The sequence below is a fragment of the Citrus sinensis genome, chromosome 3, assembly GCF_022201045.2.
Source record: "Citrus sinensis cultivar Valencia sweet orange chromosome 3, DVS_A1.0, whole genome shotgun sequence".
Taxonomy (NCBI): domain Eukaryota; kingdom Viridiplantae; phylum Streptophyta; class Magnoliopsida; order Sapindales; family Rutaceae; genus Citrus; species Citrus sinensis.
In genome coordinates, this window is record NC_068558.1 from 7,376,134 (window position 1) to 7,397,244 (window position 21,111).

Sequence of the window (21,111 nt, forward strand, 5' to 3'; positions counted from 1 at the left end):
GAAAAATCCTAATCAGATGATGGAAGAAAATTTAAAATTTGAAAAAGCGCATGGACGTCATCGGTAAAGCTCGGGCATGTTACGTGGATGATCGACACTGCATTCTCTTTGTTTGACAGCGTAAAATTAATCGATTCTAATTTCTTCAATCGTTAAAATGTGTAGCAAATAACTTGTAGAATGAAACTGAGGAGAAAAAGAAGAAGAAAAATATATCAAATAATTCATTTGGAGACTAGCTGTTAGCTGAGTGGCAATATACTAGTAAGAAATACACACATTTCTTTACATACTTATGGGTAGGGATGGCGAATATCCAATTATGGATGGATAATATCTATCCAAATACAAATCCATAATTATCCATGATGGATATATCCATATCCATATCCAGTATTTAATATTGGACATGGATATGGATTTTATCCATAAAGATATGGATATCCATGAATATTTTATTTTTATTAGATAAAAAATAATTAAAATCAGTATTAGATTCTAATATCAAATAAAAAATAATAAACATAACAAATATCAAAACTATGAATTAAAAGAATTATAATATGAAATTACAAATTAATTTCAAATTAAATACAAAAAGTTCATTCTTCTAACGCATCATTAATCTCCAATCTTCTAACACATCATTAATCTCCAACTAGATCATCATCATTAATCTGCAAATTCAAGCAAAACACAGATAATATTAAATGCACAATGAGCCAAATGAAAAATGAAAGAAGCTTAATAGTGTAAGTTCAGCCAGTTGTGACAGTTACCTGCGGATATGATGAGTGCCTGACCAGTATAATTCAGGTTTGCCTTTGCCCAAGGAATTTTTCGAACTGCAACCAACTGATAACAAGAAGTAAATGAGAAAATGACAGAAAAAACTTACCTTGCGCGGGAGACAACGAACAGGCGGACGGACGACGGCGGTGGCAGCGACAACAGAGACGATGGCAGCTAGAACGAGGCAGAAAAGCGCTCAAGAACAGTTGGAAGCTGCAGTTACGGCTGATCAACCATTGGTACAGCACCGGCGCACCTAAACGGAACCCCCGGACAGCGGCGTCGGAGTCTGGGAAGAGCGTCAGTAAGCGAAGACCGGCCGGCAAGCGATGTGATAATCTTAGGTTTTGCTATCTAGACATTTGTTTTTGTTTATTTCATTTTAGTTTTAGGATTTTATTTTTTTAATTTCAAATAAGATATTAATTGGATATTGGATATCCATACCCATCCAAATTTTACTTGGATATTTTTTAAAAATATCCATATCCATATCCAAAAAGTTTTGGATGGATATTATCCAATCCAATTGGATTGGATGTATGGATATCCAATTTAAATGGATCAAATTGTCATCCCTACTTATGGGTATCAATCGGAAGCAGATCCCAATCCAAACATATGAACAACACATTTCTTTACATTTTTTTAATCCTAAATATGCAGAGAGAGAGAGAGAGAGGATAAATTAAAAGCAAAAGCATTAGGTGCCGTGAGAGGATTGAGTTTAAAATGGCTTGAAATGCCACCGAAGATAAAAATTAAAATAATAAAAGTAGAGGAAATTAATCATAGTAGCCCTAGTTACAGTATCACATTAACTACATTGTCAACTATCCATTAATATTATATATAACAGTAACAAAGTAAAGAAGACACCTTAAGAAAAGAAAAACAACTAAAGTCTATGTGTAGGCCTAATCGGCAAGAATGAATTAAATGTGACAGTAGCTACTAGAATCCATAGAAGAACAAATAAAATAGAACCACCCCCCCCTAATTAATTAAATAACTGAAGCTAATTGCCATACATTTTTGAAATGGTAATGTAAGAAAGAAGACAGCTCACAGAACTTGGCTTTAATCCCCAAGTCAAACTTTTAAAAGAAACTCACAATCAACAAAATGTGGCTCATTTTTAAACCAGAGATTTGCTTGACTTTAACCATGTGATACCAAAGAAGCCACATCCTTAAAGACCCTCAATAAAATTATCAATTTAATCATTCCCTTTAATTTGCAACTTTTTTATTTTTTATTATATATATATATATATGGGGGCATATCACCCATATCATTATCCCAAAGTTAGGCACCCATGAAGGCTTGATTTAGTCAACTATCCCCTCCCAATAAATTGCCATTTAAAAATGCTTATGAAGATTTGAAAGAACATTTGCAAATCCTTTTATTCAAACAAGCTGACCTTTGCCTAATTTTAATTTCATTTTTTTTTTTTATAAATTTCCAAAATTGTTTCAGCTTGACGACCGACCATTCGTTTTAGTGTTGTACGACAATGTGTGTTTCCCTCTCATGCCCACATGTCGGAACAGAAGAAGCAGGCCCACAAGTGCCACGTCATCACCACCCCTTCCCCCTTACCCCTTGGGTTAACCCAGTCAACCCTCCGGTTAATTACACTAATCAGAGTTTCTTTTGGCGTTATTAGTTTAATCATTCGAAACCAACCACGTGGTAGTAGCAAAATATCTCCTGATTGGCCAACTGATGGCACTGTCGATTTTTTTTTTTTTGTGGAAAATCGCCCTTTTCTTTAATTGTGCTTACGTGGCATTAATAAACGTTGACTGCTCTGAGGTTTCAAGTACGATTGAAATTCCTCATACGTCCCTGGATGACACGCGTCGGATCTTTATACGATTAGTGTACTGACGGAGAGATGTTACTGTTGCTATATTTTTTTCGAAATGGAAATACTTTCTGTAATCGGAAATTTATAATTATTCGAGGCCACGGGCATTGCGATTTTAAATTATATCCCTAAATTGCCCTCTAAACTATTAAATTTTATAAAAAGCTAGTGTAATTAGTCATTTTTTTTTATAAAAAAAAATTTATTTATTTTTGGGGGGGCCCAAACATTATTATTATTTTTCAGTTTGCATCACACCAACTAGCAAGTGGATATTAGCTGGTCTTGCTTTTCGGTTGACAAATTGGAAACAAACCAGACATTTGGAAATTGGCTTTTTGTTCATAGGCTTAGATCAAACCTAAATCATGCGCTACAGGAACTTTAAAGATTTATATATACATATAATTAACTTATCATTCAAAAGTGGAAATCTGAAACAAATGTTAGATAATGATTTGTAACTAAGATAGAGACCTGCATAATATTCTTTATTTATTTATTTTGTTAATACTTTTCTCCGTATGTAATCTGGGAAAGATTATACATATATACATATATATATATATATATATATATATAGAGAGAGAGAGAGAGAGAGAGAGAGAGAGAGAGGGAAAGATTTGCTTTGTTTTAAGTTAAGAGTCTCATAATTCTAAACTTTGTTATAATAAAACTATTTAGACAATTTCTTCATAAATTTTTTATACTAAAATCAATAGTTGTCATCAGTTCGAGGTTTGATAATGCAGCTGCGTTAATATACTTATTGGGAAAGCTTTATTGCCCTATTAGTCATACCCGGTTTCAATATGGATTAATTGGGGTGCAATATAGTTTTCGGAGATTTAATATAAAAAAAAATCAGTAATTGTAATTTAATATTCATACAAATGTATTTAAAAAAAAAACTTCATACATAATAAATAGCAGCCACAATTTACAGTATTCTTTAAAATGCACTAATCTCGGATTAACAGAGGACCGAAATTCTTAAAATATACACTGTAACTTTGCATGCCGAATTTGACTATCACAAAATTCAAAAATCTGCTCAACATTTCACATTATTAATCTAAATAACATTAATTAAAAAAATATATAAGAATTAAATTCGTTGTACCCTTCTAATAACGCCAATGTTTAATTAATTTATTAAGCCCCCTTGAATGAACATACGGTTAATAGAAATTATATATAATTTTGTCTCCGCATATATTGATTTTGAGTCTCCTAACATTTGTCCCATTCCTTTTAGTTTTTAGAATCCTTCTTGATGTTATCAAATAAAACTACAAAAATTAGATCACCACGTTCTTTTTCCAATTTCATTTTCAAATGAAAGCTTTGCCTTCTCTTAATGATTTTAACATGAAAATCCAGGCAACAGTTTGAAACTATTTTCAAATATTTTGTTTCTCTCTCTCTCTCTCTCTTTCGTTCTTCAAAGGGAATTTCGATGGGGGCATATGGATAATTTGGACTTGAACAAACAATTTTAGCAAAAATTTTAAAAGCTGGAATGCAAAACTTCTGTAACCTTCCATGTATTTACGCAGCTGGTATCACTTATTTGATAAAGGTATTTCGTTTTAGGGAAGGAAACTCGTTCCTTCACATCACAAAATAGTTAATATCCTAATGACTTTCTACTCTTTTAAACTAGTCATTGCATTTTGGACAATTTATGCCAAACAAAACAACAAACATTTGTAACAAATGATTTCATTATAAAAATTTAATATGTAGATTAAAGTGTATTCGAAAATGAAATCATTTTTAATATAACGCCTACAAATTCTATATGTACAAATTGATGTGAGACTGTTATATTATTATCACATCTTTCATATTTTTAAAATAATACAAAAGTGAAGTTGGCGTGGAACATGTGAAAATGATATAACACCAACGTATTATGAATACATGTGTATATGACACTGTTAGATCATTAAGAGCATGATTTAATGTCTTTCATGGGTTAAACTGAGTAGCTTTCAAAAAGTTTTCTTAGTTGGTTACCCATAATTCAAACCTTGGGATAGATAGGAGGTTAAAAAATCAATTTAAATTTTGTCCACCGCTCGTCTGATTTAGAAAAATAAAAACATGATTTAGAAAATTATAAAGTTGAAATTTAAGAGTTAGTACTGTATACTATGTTAGAAACCAACTAAGAGTCATTAGAAAAAAATATGGTTTTTTTATACTGTTCTTGAAACATATATGACATGAATTTCCAATACCACCCACTTCGTTAGCAGAATAATTAATAAATTACTTCTCTTCATACACATACATAAATGAGATTAAGTTCAGTTTTGCACGTGTGGAGAAAGATCTTGTCCCAAATATTTATTAAGAAATTCATCCCATTATAAGTTGATCCAAAATAGAACTCTTATTAATATTAACAATACACTGATATTTACAATTAAAAGAAAAAAAAAATTTCCGTCAAGACCCCTGCATAGAGAGCTATGTTGTGATACGATTTGGATATTTGGACCTAAAAGTAATTAGATCTACCTTCGAATAATTGGAAGGAAACTTTTTTGTTACAGTGCACATAAGGAACTTAAACTCTTACCCATATGCTGTATTAGAAAGAAAGTGGTTTAAAACTAGACTAATGGGTGGAAATATTATTTAAAAAAAAAGTCATCATATTGAGAACCCTAAACGTAATGAATATGTTAATTAGCGAAACAATGTCAAATTTACATGCAAGCATGGAGGAAAAGTAATCGCATATCGTCAAATATCATTGCAAAATAAAAGTTAAAATAGTGGGCAAAAAACAGCCCACCAAGTTGCTTTACATACCACGTTTCTTCCTCTCTATCCCGCTGTGAGCATCAATCTTGTTTTCTCGTAGCGCTTTTTCTCTCAACAAAAACATCCCTCCATCTTTCGGGTTTTTCAACTTTTGTTATTTTATTTATAGTTCCATGGCTTCTTTCGTTTTCCACACAATCCTACTCATCTTTCTATCTTATCTCTCTTAGCTTTATGTATTAAGCCGCCTCTCTCTTTGTTCTCTCAATCATCTATATTTTTCATTTAGAGTTTCAGACAAGTAAACAAACAGGGTACTAGCTAATTGAATTGAAGGGTTATGGAAAACGTTTCTGGAGTTGGAAAGGAAGATGACCAGATGGATTTGCCGCCTGGTTTCAGATTCCATCCAACTGACGAAGAGCTTATCACTCACTATTTGTACAAGAAAGTTCTTGATGTTTGCTTCTCTTGTAGAGCTATTGGAGATGTTGATCTGAACAAAAATGAACCTTGGGAATTGCCTTGTAGGTTCTCTAATTTTTTTTTTTATGAATTTGCATTTGAGTTTTTTAATTTCAGTCTTGAAGATCTCATCTTACCTTGTTTGTTTGTCTTCTTTTCTTGGGGTTGTTTGGTTGTAGGGAAAGCAAAGATGGGAGAGAAAGAATGGTACTTTTTCTGCATGAGGGATAGGAAATATCCAACTGGTTTGAGGACTAACAGGGCGACTGTATCTGGTTATTGGAAAGCCACGGGGAAAGACAAGGAGATTTACAGAGGAAAATCTCTAGTTGGAATGAAAAAGACTCTTGTTTTTTACAGGGGAAGAGCCCCAAAAGGGGAGAAATCAAGCTGGGTCATGCACGAATACAGATTGGACGGCAAATTCTCTGTTCATAGTCTCCCCAAAACTGCCAAAGTTTGTGCCTTTTCCGCTGTTTTTTCCCCTGTTTTTTTTCCTCTGTTTTTGTCAACTCTGTTTTTGTTAACTCTGTTTTTGTGTTTTCTTGTTATGCAGAATGAGTGGGTGCTTTGCCGGGTGTTTCAGAAGGGTTCTGGTGGGAAAAAGACTCATATTTCAGGGCTAGCGGGATTAGGGTCTTTTGGAAATGAATTGGGTCCTCCTGGCTTGCCACCATTAATGGATTCATCTCCTGATAATGGCAGCAAGACCATCAAATCTGTTGCCGATTCGGCTTACGTGTCCTGCTTCTCCAATTCTATTGATCTTCAAAGAAATCAAAAAACCACCACCACCATTGAAAATTTTTTCAACAATCCTCCTCCCATCTCTGTGTCTTCAAACTGTCCTGATGTTTTTCCAAGAATCCCACTCTCTTCAAACTCATTCTATTCTCCTTTATCGGTCCCGGTTCCATCACACGCGCAATTCCCAGGCTCTGTTTTCATGCAAGACCACTCAATCTTAAGGGCCTTAATTGAAAACCAAGGATCAAACATGAGCCAGAGTTTCAAAACAGAAAGGGAAATGATCAGTGTTTCACAAGACACAGGCCTCACTGCTGACATGAACCCTGAAATCTCCTCAGTTGTGTCCAACCTTGAAATGGTGAAGAGGCCATTTAATGATCATGATGCTCCTTCAACTTCAGCTGGACCAGTGGATTTTGACTGTTTTTGGAATTACTGACAGTAAAATCATTAAAAAAAAAAAGAAAAAAAAGAAGCCTATTATTATCTACTATCGTTTATCTTGATAAAGTGATAGTGTGGGTCTGTGTATAGATTTTCTGAATCTAAATTGAAGGATTGAAAGAAATTAAATGTAGCAAAGAAACATATATTGAGTGTTGTATGAAAGTATGATTATGAACTGGGTTTGTTTTCTTGTTAATGTTTGTTTAGGGGTTTCTTCCAATATTGGCATCATTAATTCATTATTGTCAAATTGCTTGGCTAGGAAGTTTGTCATATATGAGATTCAGTTGGTGGCTAACTGATCTTATTTTGTATCTCTCTCAAAAAATTATTGCATTTTAGCCTGTGGCATGCTACTGCTTACATCATTGAAAGCATGAGATTTATTCTTGTGAATTCTTAAATCTTCAGATTTGGATTTTGAATATCAGCTTGTGGGGACTCTGCATGCTTAGTGATATAATTTCAGGTTGTGGGGACTCAAATTGAATATGTTATTCATAAATCTATCTCTCTCTCATCACTCACACATTCTCTAATGTAACCGTATGTAATAAAGTCCAAACATTATAAGCCAAAATGTAAACTAACTCTATATCTCTCTCTTCTCTCTTAATACACCAAATTCATGTGTGTTGGATGGAGATTACAAGAACTGAGAATAAGATGCATTATTTTATAGCTTTTGTATTTTGTATTATTCACCAATTCCTTTTAACCCTTTCTTACAAAGTCTTTTCTCTGTATCTTTGGATCAAGATTTCATTCTTGATATTGACTTTTATCTTAGTAAATACTGCACTTTTGATGGGCACTTGACGAAATATATATAAAAAAATTTATATATTTAAGTCTATACTATACATTCGTTTTTTTTTTTTTTTAAAAAAAAAAAGTCTATACCATACATGGATTATGATGTTCAGGTGTCATAAGTTCTTTTAAAACTTAGGTAAATTAAATCAGAAACGAATCCTAATTTTATATTTTGAATTTAAGACTTATTAAAGTGCTATTGACTTTATCAATCCATGGCATTTTTCTTAACACATGTAGAAACCAATGTCCAAAATCAAAATTTCGCTATCTTTGCACTGTTTCTTTATCTTTTGCACAATCTCTAACATGCCTACCAGTCACTATGACGTGTGTAATTGGAAAAAAATCGACTTACGATTTTTACACTTCAGTCTTCAATTTTTCTTTAAAGCACAAAATAGAAGCATTATAAACAATATATATATATATATATATATTTAGCACCGACATGCACAAATTTTAAAATATGAATTAAAGACAAAATAGTTTAATCTAAGTATAATTTTGTGTGAACGTTTGTCCGAGAGAATGACTCGTGTGGCAGAAAATAAGTATGACCTAGATATGCTATTTAAGTTGATAATTAGCTTATGCATTAACTATTTAGTGTGAAATCATATAACTTTTCCCCTTATTCTGTTCGAGTCACATTAAGCCAAAATCATCTCTTCTTTTTCTCTCATTCATTCATTCACTCTTCCATTCGCTACTTTATCCCTCTCATTCATTTCATGATGCATGCATTCCGTTTTGAAAGTGTAACTTGTGATGCAAGAATGTTCTTTAAGGTTGTTATATATTTTTCCGTATGTTTTGGTTAATACCATGTGCTCTTTTGGTTTTTGGCACGTGATCAAAACCCAATCTACAACTCCAGCAACAACCTCAGTCCTCCACGAAATGTTCCTTAACCATATCCTAATCATAAATATTTTTGTCCTTCAAAAATATTAATTCTTTACATCCACTGTTCTTATTTTTTCTCCGACCTTCAGTATTGAGCCAAGTCACCGACCAATCAAATAGCTCTATTCGTTTCAACCAGTGCTTTCTATGAAGGCAAATGCTAAGTTACAATAATTGTAACATACATTCTTTATATGAACCACACAAATTGTGGGTCCTACAATTTTGTTTGGTTCACATGAGGGATGTATGTTACAATTATTGTAACTTAGAGGCTCCCATGACTTCTATGAATATTACAATTTATAATATTCTTTTTTTCAAAGTTAGCAATTTAGCATTACTGATATAAAAAAAAAAGAGCTAAAAGAACAGCATATATATATATATATAAACTCAATATGATCACAGCTTGCATTTACATTATACATAATCAACTAATCATTGACATTTGACAATCAAAACAAAACTGTATAACATATATGTCGTAAGGCTTACGTATAAGTTTTTATTCATATAAAAAAAATAATTCGCAATTATGTATTAATTTGATAGACAGATAAACGAGTTACGCGTATAAATTTTATTTATACTTATTTCGACTCATCTCTTTGCCTTATTGAATTACATTTGATAAAACATTTGATTTTCACTATCTATCTTTATTTCTTTCCCTCTTTTTTGCTTGAAAAAGAGGAAAAAAATATCGGTCATTATTGTGTAATTACATTGAAAAATAACAAAATGAAATACATGAAGGATATTTGTGTGATTGTGAGCGTATTTTTCTAAAGGATCAAAATTTTCTCTTGATCATATTGTGAGTAAATAATGTAATTACTGATTGATAATTAATAAATAAATTAAATTAAATTTTATTAATACACTATTACTAAAAAATAAATAATAAAATTTTTTTAAAAACTCATAAAAAATTTAAGTAAGGAGATAATCATTTTCCTTTTCTGAAACCTACGAGCGTGCGGGGGGCCCACCATAAAGTTGGAAGTTAACGAAGTTTCGTCGGGCGTCCCCACCCAATGGTGAGGTCAGAGAGAGTTAGGCCTTTCTAACGGTCGACACGGCGGCAAATGGACCCCACGGCGATTGTCGCGCTGCAATGAGAAACGCGGTGCAGGTTTAGGCTTGCGTCACCACCGTGACAAAAACGAACACCAGGAGATTGGCCGCAGATGATGCCGCGTGGAAGCACCGCGGTTACCAGCCTGGCATGCCCACGTGGAAAAAGACAAGAGCAGTGTCTTTTTGTTGGGCAAAATCCCACTAACGATATTTGTTTTGATATTTCACATCTTCGCTTAAATTAAAGATACTTTTTTTTTTTTTTTGAATTTTAATTGGAAGAAGCAACTATTTGTTTTTATTTGAATTTTATAAAATTATGGGGAATGTGGAGGTATATATGAGTGTGATATTTTCGGATGTATGTGAAGAATTTTTTTTTTTTTTTGACAAAGCAGAATTTTCAAAAGAAGAAACTGAAAGAGATGGCAGGTTAAAGAAGAAACAAATTATGGCTAGATGGGTCAATCATTGTCAATTTCAAACTTGAAAAACTTTAGGATATTAGGAATAGCATTGATATTATAGACAGTGAACAGCCATTGATGATCAAAAAATCCAAAATCTCAGCCCTAAAATAGTAAAATTGTCTATTATGTACTTAGGAAATGGACTGGTAATTCGTAAAGTAAATAATATGAATGAATTTGGAAATTATTGTCGCTTAATTTCGTTAAGATAAGGTGTGTGAGAATTAAGCTTATCTTTAGTTTCTAATTATATAAAGTCTATATTTTTTTTCTGCAACCCTACGTGAAAGAGTACATAGAGAGGATAGAGACTTGCCATTAATTCTGTTTCCCTAGTTAGATTGATTATGAATAATTATTCTTACCACTTTACATAAAATTTTCCTTCCAAGGATCAATTTGGATGGTCATAATTGCCCCTTTTTAAAATATAAAAAACAATACATACATACATATATATAATTTTTTTTTTTTTTCCATATCAGTCGTCTTACCTCATTGCTTGCGCACTTCGGCATAAATGAAGCAGTCAATTAAGGGTCTTGTAAAAGAATTTGTGGCTTTTATGACTGAAGTTATTTAAGTAAGAAGTACTCGAAATAAGGAATGTGTTTTAAGCCAAAATGTTTAGGGAAGCAATTGCAGGTCAATTACATTTCTTTTTTTAAAATTGATTTTTTTTTCTGTTTATTCTCAATTTATGACCTTGGTGTGAATGAGAATTTCTAAATTTCTCCACACAATTATTTATAAGAAGGATCCCTATTTTTTAAACTAATCAATATTTGATATTGTCATCATATATATATATATATATATATATATACACACACACACACATATAAAACGTCATTTTAACTTCCTTCAGTTTTATTATATTAAGGTACTCAACCACCGTGGCAAGTTATTTTTGTCATATGTATCAACTTCTCAAGTTTTTAAACACTTGAAAGTAGAGATGAAGTTTTGTGAGTTTAGATACTTAGGTATTGTTTGTTTTTTTGTCTGAAATTTAAATGAGTTTGAATTTTTTTAAAGTTTGAATGGGCCTGAATACGAAAATTTGAATAACATGTTTTTTTTTAAATATCTGAATAGAAGTGGCATCTTGTTTGTTTTTATAATAAAAAATATCTTAAACTTGGTTATATGACATTTATGTCCTTGTAAATTATTGATATTTCCTTAAAGTTCCTACAAGAAAGATAAAATTAAAAACTTGAAAATGAAATAGTCATAATCTTTACCTATGATATTGTAAATCTTTGGAATTGACAAGGATAACATTGTCAAAAAATAGGGTTTGTGCTTTTTGCGCCAGTAATTTTAGTTTTTTTTTTTTTAGTTATGTCAGTTTACAAACTATTGTTAAGGGTAATATTGTCTTTGCACAGTCAATTAATGGTTAATGTTAAAATTAACTGACGGTAGAGGATTTTTTATAAATAAACGAATTCTCGCCATCTATTTACAATAAGTCCAAATCTCATGGGAGATTTTTAAAAATTACCCGAGTCAATTAAGGCGAAATCAAAAAAGAAACCCAGGATATGAAAGTCAGAATTCAGATTCTGTAACAAACACACCCAATGCATGCACCACACCTGTCCTGCATATGGAGAAAAAGAATGCAATTGTTTTTGTTTGGTAGCTAGCTAACCAATCAGGAGCTGGCTAAGTTGGATCTGTATGTTACAGAATCTGTAACTTAGCCAGCTCCGACAGGTCCTTCAGAATAGCCCTTGGTTTTTACCAGATGGTGTCAACTGTCAACCCAAAACAACTTTGACCGCAGCCAAGCAATAATAACAAGAACCGAAGGTTTTACTCTCTTGCCTTCCCACTCAAAAAATGAAAATGAAAATGAAAACAAAAACAGTGAAAAGATGAAGCATAGCCATCGTCAGTATCTATCAAAAGAATTGATGTAAGAGCAGAGTTGACAATCACCCCCAGATATGAAAATATGACTGCATGCATAAACCGGCCACGTAGCATGCACGCTGATTTTGAAGGTCATTAACGAAAAAATCATGGCATAAATTGAGAAGACAAATTTTTTTTGTACCTATCAAATCAAATTCTTCCAGTAATGGATAATCTGCGGATGTCTGCTTCGTCGCTTTAGTTGAATTGATTGGACGAATACGATGCAATTGTACGAACACGTGTTGAGATTTTTACGATTGCTTTTATTCTTACGATTCTCTATCGATGGCAATCTCCATCTTACAATTAATATAAGATACATTTTTCTCACATAAATAATGTATGTGTGGGGTTCATATATTGTCAATATGAGAGGTGTATGGATCCTCGATTGATTGATCCCAAAGCCTTTCATCTACCTTTCAATTATTAAATCTTTTTGACTGCTGTGAACGTATTGGCAAATGGCATGGATCTGGCTTTTCGATCCTGCGAATGCTGGAGAGATGTTCGTTTTCCGAAGCCCCACCACCAAGTACGCAGGTTCCATACTCTATATGATTCTCATCGTGTCAGAAACATAGCCTGTACTTCCACTCGAAACAACGAATCACTAATGAAAGTTGACTTCAATTTCATATGATTGCACTTTTTACCTTAATTAATATAAAGAAAAAGAAAAAGAAAAAGAAAAGGAGTTCATCCTTATACGGGTGAACCAAACACGAATGTAGTTTAGTATAGAATTATATATATATATATCATCATGTGTTGTCACATTCACACACTTTATTTATCTTGGTTTTTAAATTTAGTGATAATTGTTTTGTAATTTTGGTGATGCGTATTTAGCGTATCCAATACTTTCTCAATGTGTGCATGTAGATATTTATTTTTATTTTTTATTTTATTTTTTTTTCAAAACGTAGCCTCAATGGAAACTAAAATCTCACTCAATTTTATGAGTTGTGTTTGATCTCATATCTCTTATTCCACCAAAGAGATTTCAACAGTTAAACTAAGTAACATGCACCTGCGTGTGCATTTTGAATTTACAATGTGTAACAATTTCCCATGTGATTCATAAAGGTCATCCATATAAAGGTTGTCCATTAATTTTACCACTTTTATTTTTAAGTCAAATGCATATACGAAAGTAATTTTTTTTAATTACAATGCACCCCACTCCTCCGGTCCTCCCTATTTAAACTAAATCATCTCTAGATCAACTGGATTATCCTTCCATACTTTTTTAAGAGTGAAGCTATCGGCCGGCACTCCTTCGTTATCTTTATAAAATTTCACTTTACATAAAATTATATTTAAGGACAAATAAGAATCGTAAACACTTAGATCTCTTTTTTTTTCAAATAAATTACTTGCATTTATAACCAATCCTTTTTTTTTTTTTTGGTTTTCTACGAGTCACCTCCGATAACTAAATAAACTATACAAATTTAAAACAATATACTCTTCTTTTCCTATTTCTTTTTCATTAAATATTTTGGTGCTTAAGATAACTTTCAAATTATAATTCAAAATATGTTTTAATTTAAGTCTATGATTGACATTCAAAAATTCATCACCGAAAAAAAGTTTTTTGTTGTGTATAGGGCAACAACAAAATTACAAAAGAAAAGAAAATTAACAAAATTTTTTTTGAGTTTTAACCAAAAAAAAAAATAAAATTAAAGACAAAAAGAATTTATTTAAAAAAAAAGAGAGAGAGAGAGGATATTTTCAGAAATAAAATAAAAATATCCGAAAAGGGAGTTTTATTTTTTAAAACTTCCACCTTTGAAAAGCATCTGTGTTGTCTCTGACTCTGCCTGGTCCATGTCAAAGAGAATGCAAGCTGCCAACTCATTTTTAACGAATCTCCTTACATGGACATGGTATATTCAAGATTCAGCGTTTTTATCAATGAGAATGGGATCATTTCAAACTGCTTCAAAGCCCAAAGAGAGATTGTTCAACGAAGCCAACAGAGTCTCCGGCCCATGATCAACCGAAATTATAATCCCTTTTTTTTTTTTTGGCAACTGCTGCGGGGTGTAATTAATGACGCAATTTAAGATTTTAGCTGGCAGAAATTAATTAACAAGTTTCGATTATTGCACAAACATTGAAGTTCGCCGGTTCCTGGCTTTTAAATCTCTGCTGCTGTACTTTCAATCCTCCATTGATGAATAAAAGGAGAGTGATAAATTATGGACAACCCCCCCCTCCGCATGCATTTCTTTCCCACATAAATTCTTGACAAGATTGCCGTCCGTCTCGTTGTCACCATAATATACATAAAAAAATAAAAGATAAATTAAACTTAGCATAAAAATCGATTAACAAGCACCATACCTTATTGCTTTCTCTCTCTCTCTCTCTCTCTCTCTATATATGCACACATGGTAAAATTATACATATTATTGAGGGCACTAATTCGAATCCTCATGGATTTTTTTTTAAAAAAAAACTAAAACTTTGAAATAAGAATGGATTTCTCTCCAATATTATTGGTAAATGCAAATTTTCGAGCATGCTCAGTAATAGGTGTCTACGACTGCCATCATTTCCACTTGGAGTGATTTCATAGATTCATCCTTTACTGATAGTGCTCCTCCTGCAATCGAAATAGTACCGTTTCTTACAAACTCATGAGCAAAAACCCACCCTTCAAATTAATTAAGAAGATCGTGAGAATAATTTTATGATAAAGTTCCCATCGATCCAGTGAAGTACAACAAATGCTGCACTCAAATGATCAAAAGATTGCCACATTTTCATAACCTTGATCCTCTTACGTCTGTAGACTATTCGTGTACAGTGAACTTATATAAATACTCTGTGCTAACTCTGCAGAGGAGAGTAATAGCGGCGGGACACAAAATCTCGGGTAAGTATAAACAGACTGAAAATTAATGCGGTTTTTGTGGATGTCCTTCGTCGAAAATGTAAAATTTCTTAAATCATAAATAAAATATGGGTGTAGCTATTAATTTGAACCTACTAATTTTCTCTCTACGTACATCTTTATTTTTTAATTAAAATATTTATTATCAAATTAATTTTAATAAAATTACCTAATTAACTCTATTTCCTCTCCCTCTCTTTATTCTTTTTTTTTATTATTATTATAAGGGACTAATACCCATGATTACAACTCATATTACATGAGAATATTTACTGATATATTTACAATCAAACAATTACTGTGATAAGAGCTCATATTTTAACCCTCTCAAATATTCGAGAGATGTGTATTCCACTCTCATTTCGAGAGAGAGAATGTTGCCTTCACACAATTCTTGATAAGCTCTGACCAATTCTTTTGATTTTCTTGTCTATAAATGAATGTTAAATCGAAAGTAATTTTCATATAGGCTGCAAGCAATATTATCAGATCAACGCTTAGTACCTCACTGCTTCAAGACTAAGGCCCTCGAGACCAAAGGGATTACATGCTTCACTTAGAAATTTTAGAGCCTGAATTACCAAACTCGGCAAACCATTTGGTTCACTGATTTTATTCAAAAGCTATCCCACCAGGAGCTTAATAATAATAACTACTCTTTCTTCAATTTATAGGAACAAACCCACTATCCAAAAATGAGTATTAAGAATTAAGTAACTATGAAATTGATAAATTTAATATTTTTACTATAAATAAACACATAACATAATATTATTTACTTATTGTATAATTACCGTATTACTTTTAATATATTCTAAAATTTCATGTCATAAATTCAGACCTTAACTTTATGAAAGCATAGTTGGTGAATCTTACTTACCTTAACCATACAATAAGATGGAGAATAATTAATTCTACGCTGTTTCCCAACAAAAACCCACTACTTCAAGTTAATGAATTAGGATGACACAATGAGCAGTAGAGCTGAGTTTTCGTACTTAATTTAATTTGCAATCATCGCCAAGATCACGATGAGATTTTGTTGATCGATTGGTATTATTATTCTGATCCCATACGTGCTTACATACATAAATCATATCATGTCATTTTTTACATTTTATATGCTACAGCATCACTGTATACACCATATAGTTTAGAAGTTAAAAATGTATTTATCTCATAGTAGCGTCGTATCTAAAAATTAAAATGTCGTAGTATCACCAAGCAGGAGAGCCTCATTCACAAGTGACTTTGTCAATCGAACTCATGATAACTTCAATTTATTAATTACCTTAATTACTTACCAAATCCTAGATCGTAGATGTTATGACATAATTCGTATATATTTTTAAGTTAAATTAATCTACATGGAAAAAGTCTAACCTTGTCTCTCATCAACAAAATGATTTACCACTAGACTTTTGAGTGGTTCCCAAATTATTATAGATTATTATTACTATGCACCATTATTTTACTGTTTTAATTATATCTACTATGTGATTATGATTCTTTTTTATATTGTATGATATTTGAACTATGAAAACTAAGCTATTAGATTGTTCGGTAAACAAATAAGATTTTAATTTATAAATTAAATTGATCGAAACTAAAGGTCCCGTTTGGGATTGAGGTGTTATATCTTTTAAGCTACAACTATTGTGGAAAAAAAGTTGTAACTATCAAATAAAAGTTATTAATATGTAGTAACTAGAAATTTTAAATAATAATTTTAACAAAATTATTAAATATAGAATAGATTTTTCATTATACAATTGAAAAATCATATCAATATAACTTACAAGTTACAGCAGCTACTGTTTATCAAATACTTACTGTAACTTTTAAGTTACAACCGCCCAACCTCAATCCCAAACGCACCCTTAAAATTGATTACTAAGTTAACTCATTATGGCTTTCATTCCACAATAAATATAGTTAATCAAAAGCTGCAACACCATACAACCACAGATACGAAATTGCATAATTAATCTGAATATTACTAAATTTGTGTTATATATATAATATGAAAGGGTGTTGAGGTCTTTTTCAAATTTCACAAATTTAATGCAAGATCCAATTCGCTGCCCCATAAATAGGAAAATAGCACTTGCGTTTCACTAACGAGCTTTGCAGTATCTGTGTTTTTCTTATTTTATCACTCCCACCCGTCCATTGCTTCAAAAACATATCGTTAATATTCATTACCTTATTTAGCATCAATATGGGGAGGTCTCCTTGCAGTGACACAAATGGTTTGAAGAGAGGTCCCTGGACACCTGAAGAGGATCAGAAACTCTTGGATTATATTAAAAAACATGGCCATGGAAGCTGGCGTTCTTTGCCTGAGAAAGCTGGTCAAGTTCTAATGCCCCTACATTTCCTCTAATTTAGGGTTTCTCTATTTTCAAGCTTTTGAACAATTAATGGAAGATGGAGCTTTCGTTCTTAAAAGACTTGAGTTTCTTTGTGTTTACAGATCTTCAGAGATGTGGGAAGAGCTGCAGATTGAGATGGACTAATTATCTGAGGCCTGATATCAAGAGAGGGAAGTTCAGCCTTCACGAAGAACAAACCATCATTCAGCTTCACGCTCTTTTGGGCAACAGGTGAAGATTTTTTATTTTTGTATAATACTCAGGCTCTACAGCTATCTAGCAGCTGGGATTTTAGACAAAACTGTTAAAGTAGCATTTAGTATACCACTTTCAGTTTTGCATAGAAAGTTAAGTTGATTTTATCGAACTTGTTGATGAAACACTTGTATTACACTTAGTCATCTCTGTAAGCTATTACTACTAAACAATTTTTCGCTTTCATTTAACACTAGCACTTTCTAATTTTACAGAAGCACTCCACAATCCCAAACAAAGCCTCCATCAACTGCTTCAAAGAAAAATCAAAATGGGTTTTTGAAACGGTTCACAATTTGCAATATTGATCAACTTCCTCTTATTGTCTTCTTAAGTTCACAAGTTGCCCGAAATTAAGAACTCTATTAGGAAGTAATGATATCCTCAATTTCTTGATTATCTCACCAGATGATTATTAGGTTATCATGTAGTCTAAATGATTCAAATATGGATCCTATATAGTGTTGCATAAAATTTGGATTTAAATATGTGATACATAGTTGTTTCTCTATATAATAGCGCTGTATATATATATATATTTGTCTTTGTCCCAAGATTTTGAATATCTAAAAATTTTGTTCCTTAGCATAGCATGACTAAATGAAGAGACGTTTGTCTTTTCACTCGTATTATTGGGTGCATTGTTTTATGTGATTTTAATAATAAAAAAGTAAAAAAAATTGTCAGGTGGTCTGCTATAGCTGCTCATTTACCAAAGAGAACGGACAACGAGATCAAGAATTATTGGAACACACACATTAAAAAACGGCTAGCCCGGATGGGCATTGATCCGATGACTCACAGGCCGAAGATTCCCAGTCTTGCCTCGGCCGATGGTGACCCCAAGAAAGCATCAAACCTCAGTCACATGGCTCAGTGGGAGAATGCTAGACTCGAAGCCGAGGCTAGGTTGGTGAGAGAGTCTAAGCCCAAGCAAAATGATCAACAAAACTCTGAAGGGCCTGTTTCAGCATCAGCTAATAAGCAACTCAACAGAATGGCTACTACGTATACTAGTACTAGACCACGATGCCTGGACATACTTAAAGCCTGGGAAAGTACCATATGCAATATTAATGGTAGCATCATTAGTTTTGGCGATGGTAGCTATCTTGAATCACCCCCGTCGATATTGCAATTTTCCGAGGACAGACAGCAAGCTGCTGCAATGTCGTCTTTGGAAAACATGAACAAGAATTTGGACTTTGTTTATGATGCCGGGGGCAGCGCCGGCGACGCATGGAATATCGTCGGAAGCTCCAGTGTTAATAACGCAGGAGATGAGAATTTCATTGAAGGATTCTCTTGTGATCATCATATGAACAATAATAATAATAATAATAATATTGGCGGTGATCAAGAGAGCAGCAACAATTATTGTTGGAATGAGCTTATCAGTGTTGTAGAATGTAGACAGCCAAATACGACACCGTTTTACACTAGCGGCTGCTAGCTAGGCTGATTCCAAATGCATGCCCCACGTGAATATTGAAAAGTTAACACATGAATAAATGGGGTTCAGGTTGTGTACTCTGCTACCACAAGAACAAAAATAGTAATAATAATAATAATGTTGCTTCCTAAAAAAGGCAAGATATTTATGCCTTGTATCTCTATATTTCTTGTTGCACCCAAGTGTTGTGTATCTGTACCTTGGTAAGTTGAATCAGTAATGACTAATGAATGAAGTGGGGTTTCTAAAAATTGCAGTAAATTAAGCTGTCCCATGCCATGACTGATATTGAGTTGTCACTTATAATATATATATATACTTTTCATTTGGCTTACATTCCGTGGGAATATTTTCTTTTAATATATATTTCTTCTAAACATAAGATGTTTAAAAATTAAAGTTTCAAGCACTAAAAAGAAAGTAAGAATTTATGCAAAAGTTATTAAAAAAAATTGGCATCAAATTTAAAATAATACAGTCCCATTGAACATGCCTCAATTCTCTATTTTGGCCGAATTATTAAGAAATTTTAAAAATTTTCAAGTTCATGTTCGTTAATATTGATAATGTATGCGTAAAAAACTTATTTAAGGCAATCACAATGAGACTGTGTATCTAATGAGTGCATGTTAGGTGTATTAAGTTTATGTTAGAAGCGAATACATACTGTAGTAGGTTCATCCCACTTAAGTTTCGTTCTCCAATATATAATTCTTCGGGATCCAAATTTGCATCGTTCCTCTCATTCATGCAACAACAAAAAAGAATTGGAATCTTCTTGTTTTGAATTATTACAAGGGCTAAATGATCATTTAGTTATTATATTTTAACTTAAATGCTCGTTTAATTCTTATATTTTCAAAATATTATTATAATTAAATATATTATATTTTTCCCCTTACAATAATATTTTTAACATTAATTAATTTATCTGTAAAAATTTAATTATATATATATATATATATATATATATATATATATATATATCCGTACAACAATCTTGCTCTAATTTATTTATAAATTAATTAATATCCATTGACCTATGGCAATGTTTAATATCCTTACAATAATTTTATTAATAGTTATTTTATGTTTTAATTTATAAAATTAATACTAAAATAACATAATTTTTTGTGGAAATGTTTATGTTATTTTTAAGGCTAATTTGACAAATTAATTTTTTTTTCTTTTCATTAATATCCTCAAAAAAGCAAGAATACTATTCAATGATATTATTCTAAAAGAAGAGGAAAAAGCAAGTTTATACAAGTATAGTATATTTAACAACAAGAGTGTTTTGAGGTATTTTTTCAAATATAGAAATCAAATTGACACTTAAGTCAAAATATATGGACTAAAATGAGCATTTACCCTTATTCTGCACTTTAAAATATTTTGTGCCACATGCAGAAATCAAATTGACACTTAAGTCAAAATATATGGACCAACACGAGCATTTACCCTTATTCTGCACTTTAAAATATTTTGTGCCACATGCATGGTATGGTAGGGTAATATTTTTATTGCTGCTGAAGTATTGTTCCTTATCTATTCACTATTTGGCACATGTGTGGATATCATCAGAATTGACTGAAACAAACATATGACAAAGAGTTAATAGAAAGGGCTATTTTTAGAAACCTCCCTTGAGGTTTGATATAATTTCACTTAGATGACGGGATTGATTGTATTCTCACTTACCTCCCCTGCCGTTAGTATATATACGGGTTGACTGTTAGTTGACTTGCGAAATGACTAAAATATCCAAACCAATTAAACAAACCCCACTTTTTGGCGTCTCCCCA

General features: G+C 32.1%; 2 protein-coding genes across 2 annotated transcripts; both read left to right on the plus strand.

The window, feature by feature from the left end:
• The first annotated feature begins 5,461 nt into the window (after positions 1 to 5,461).
• On the plus strand, positions 5,462 to 7,304 carry LOC102608132 (NAC domain-containing protein 100). The gene is made up of 3 exons (XM_006477412.4): positions 5,462 to 5,973; positions 6,091 to 6,368; positions 6,468 to 7,304. Exons 1-3 carry the CDS (start codon positions 5,787 to 5,789, stop codon positions 7,098 to 7,100), a joined length of 1,098 nt encoding a protein of 365 aa, XP_006477475.2. The 5' UTR covers positions 5,462 to 5,786; the 3' UTR covers positions 7,101 to 7,304.
• Positions 7,305 to 17,380: 10,076 nt separating this feature from the next.
• Positions 17,381 to 19,306, plus strand: LOC102624983 (transcription factor MYB106-like). Its single transcript, XM_006477533.3, has 3 exons — positions 17,381 to 17,577; positions 17,700 to 17,829; positions 18,541 to 19,306. The coding sequence occupies exons 1-3, from the start codon at positions 17,445 to 17,447 to the stop codon at positions 19,304 to 19,306; spliced, it is 1,029 nt and encodes a 342-aa protein (XP_006477596.2). The 5' UTR covers positions 17,381 to 17,444.
• The last annotated feature ends 1,805 nt before the right edge of the window (positions 19,307 to 21,111 follow it).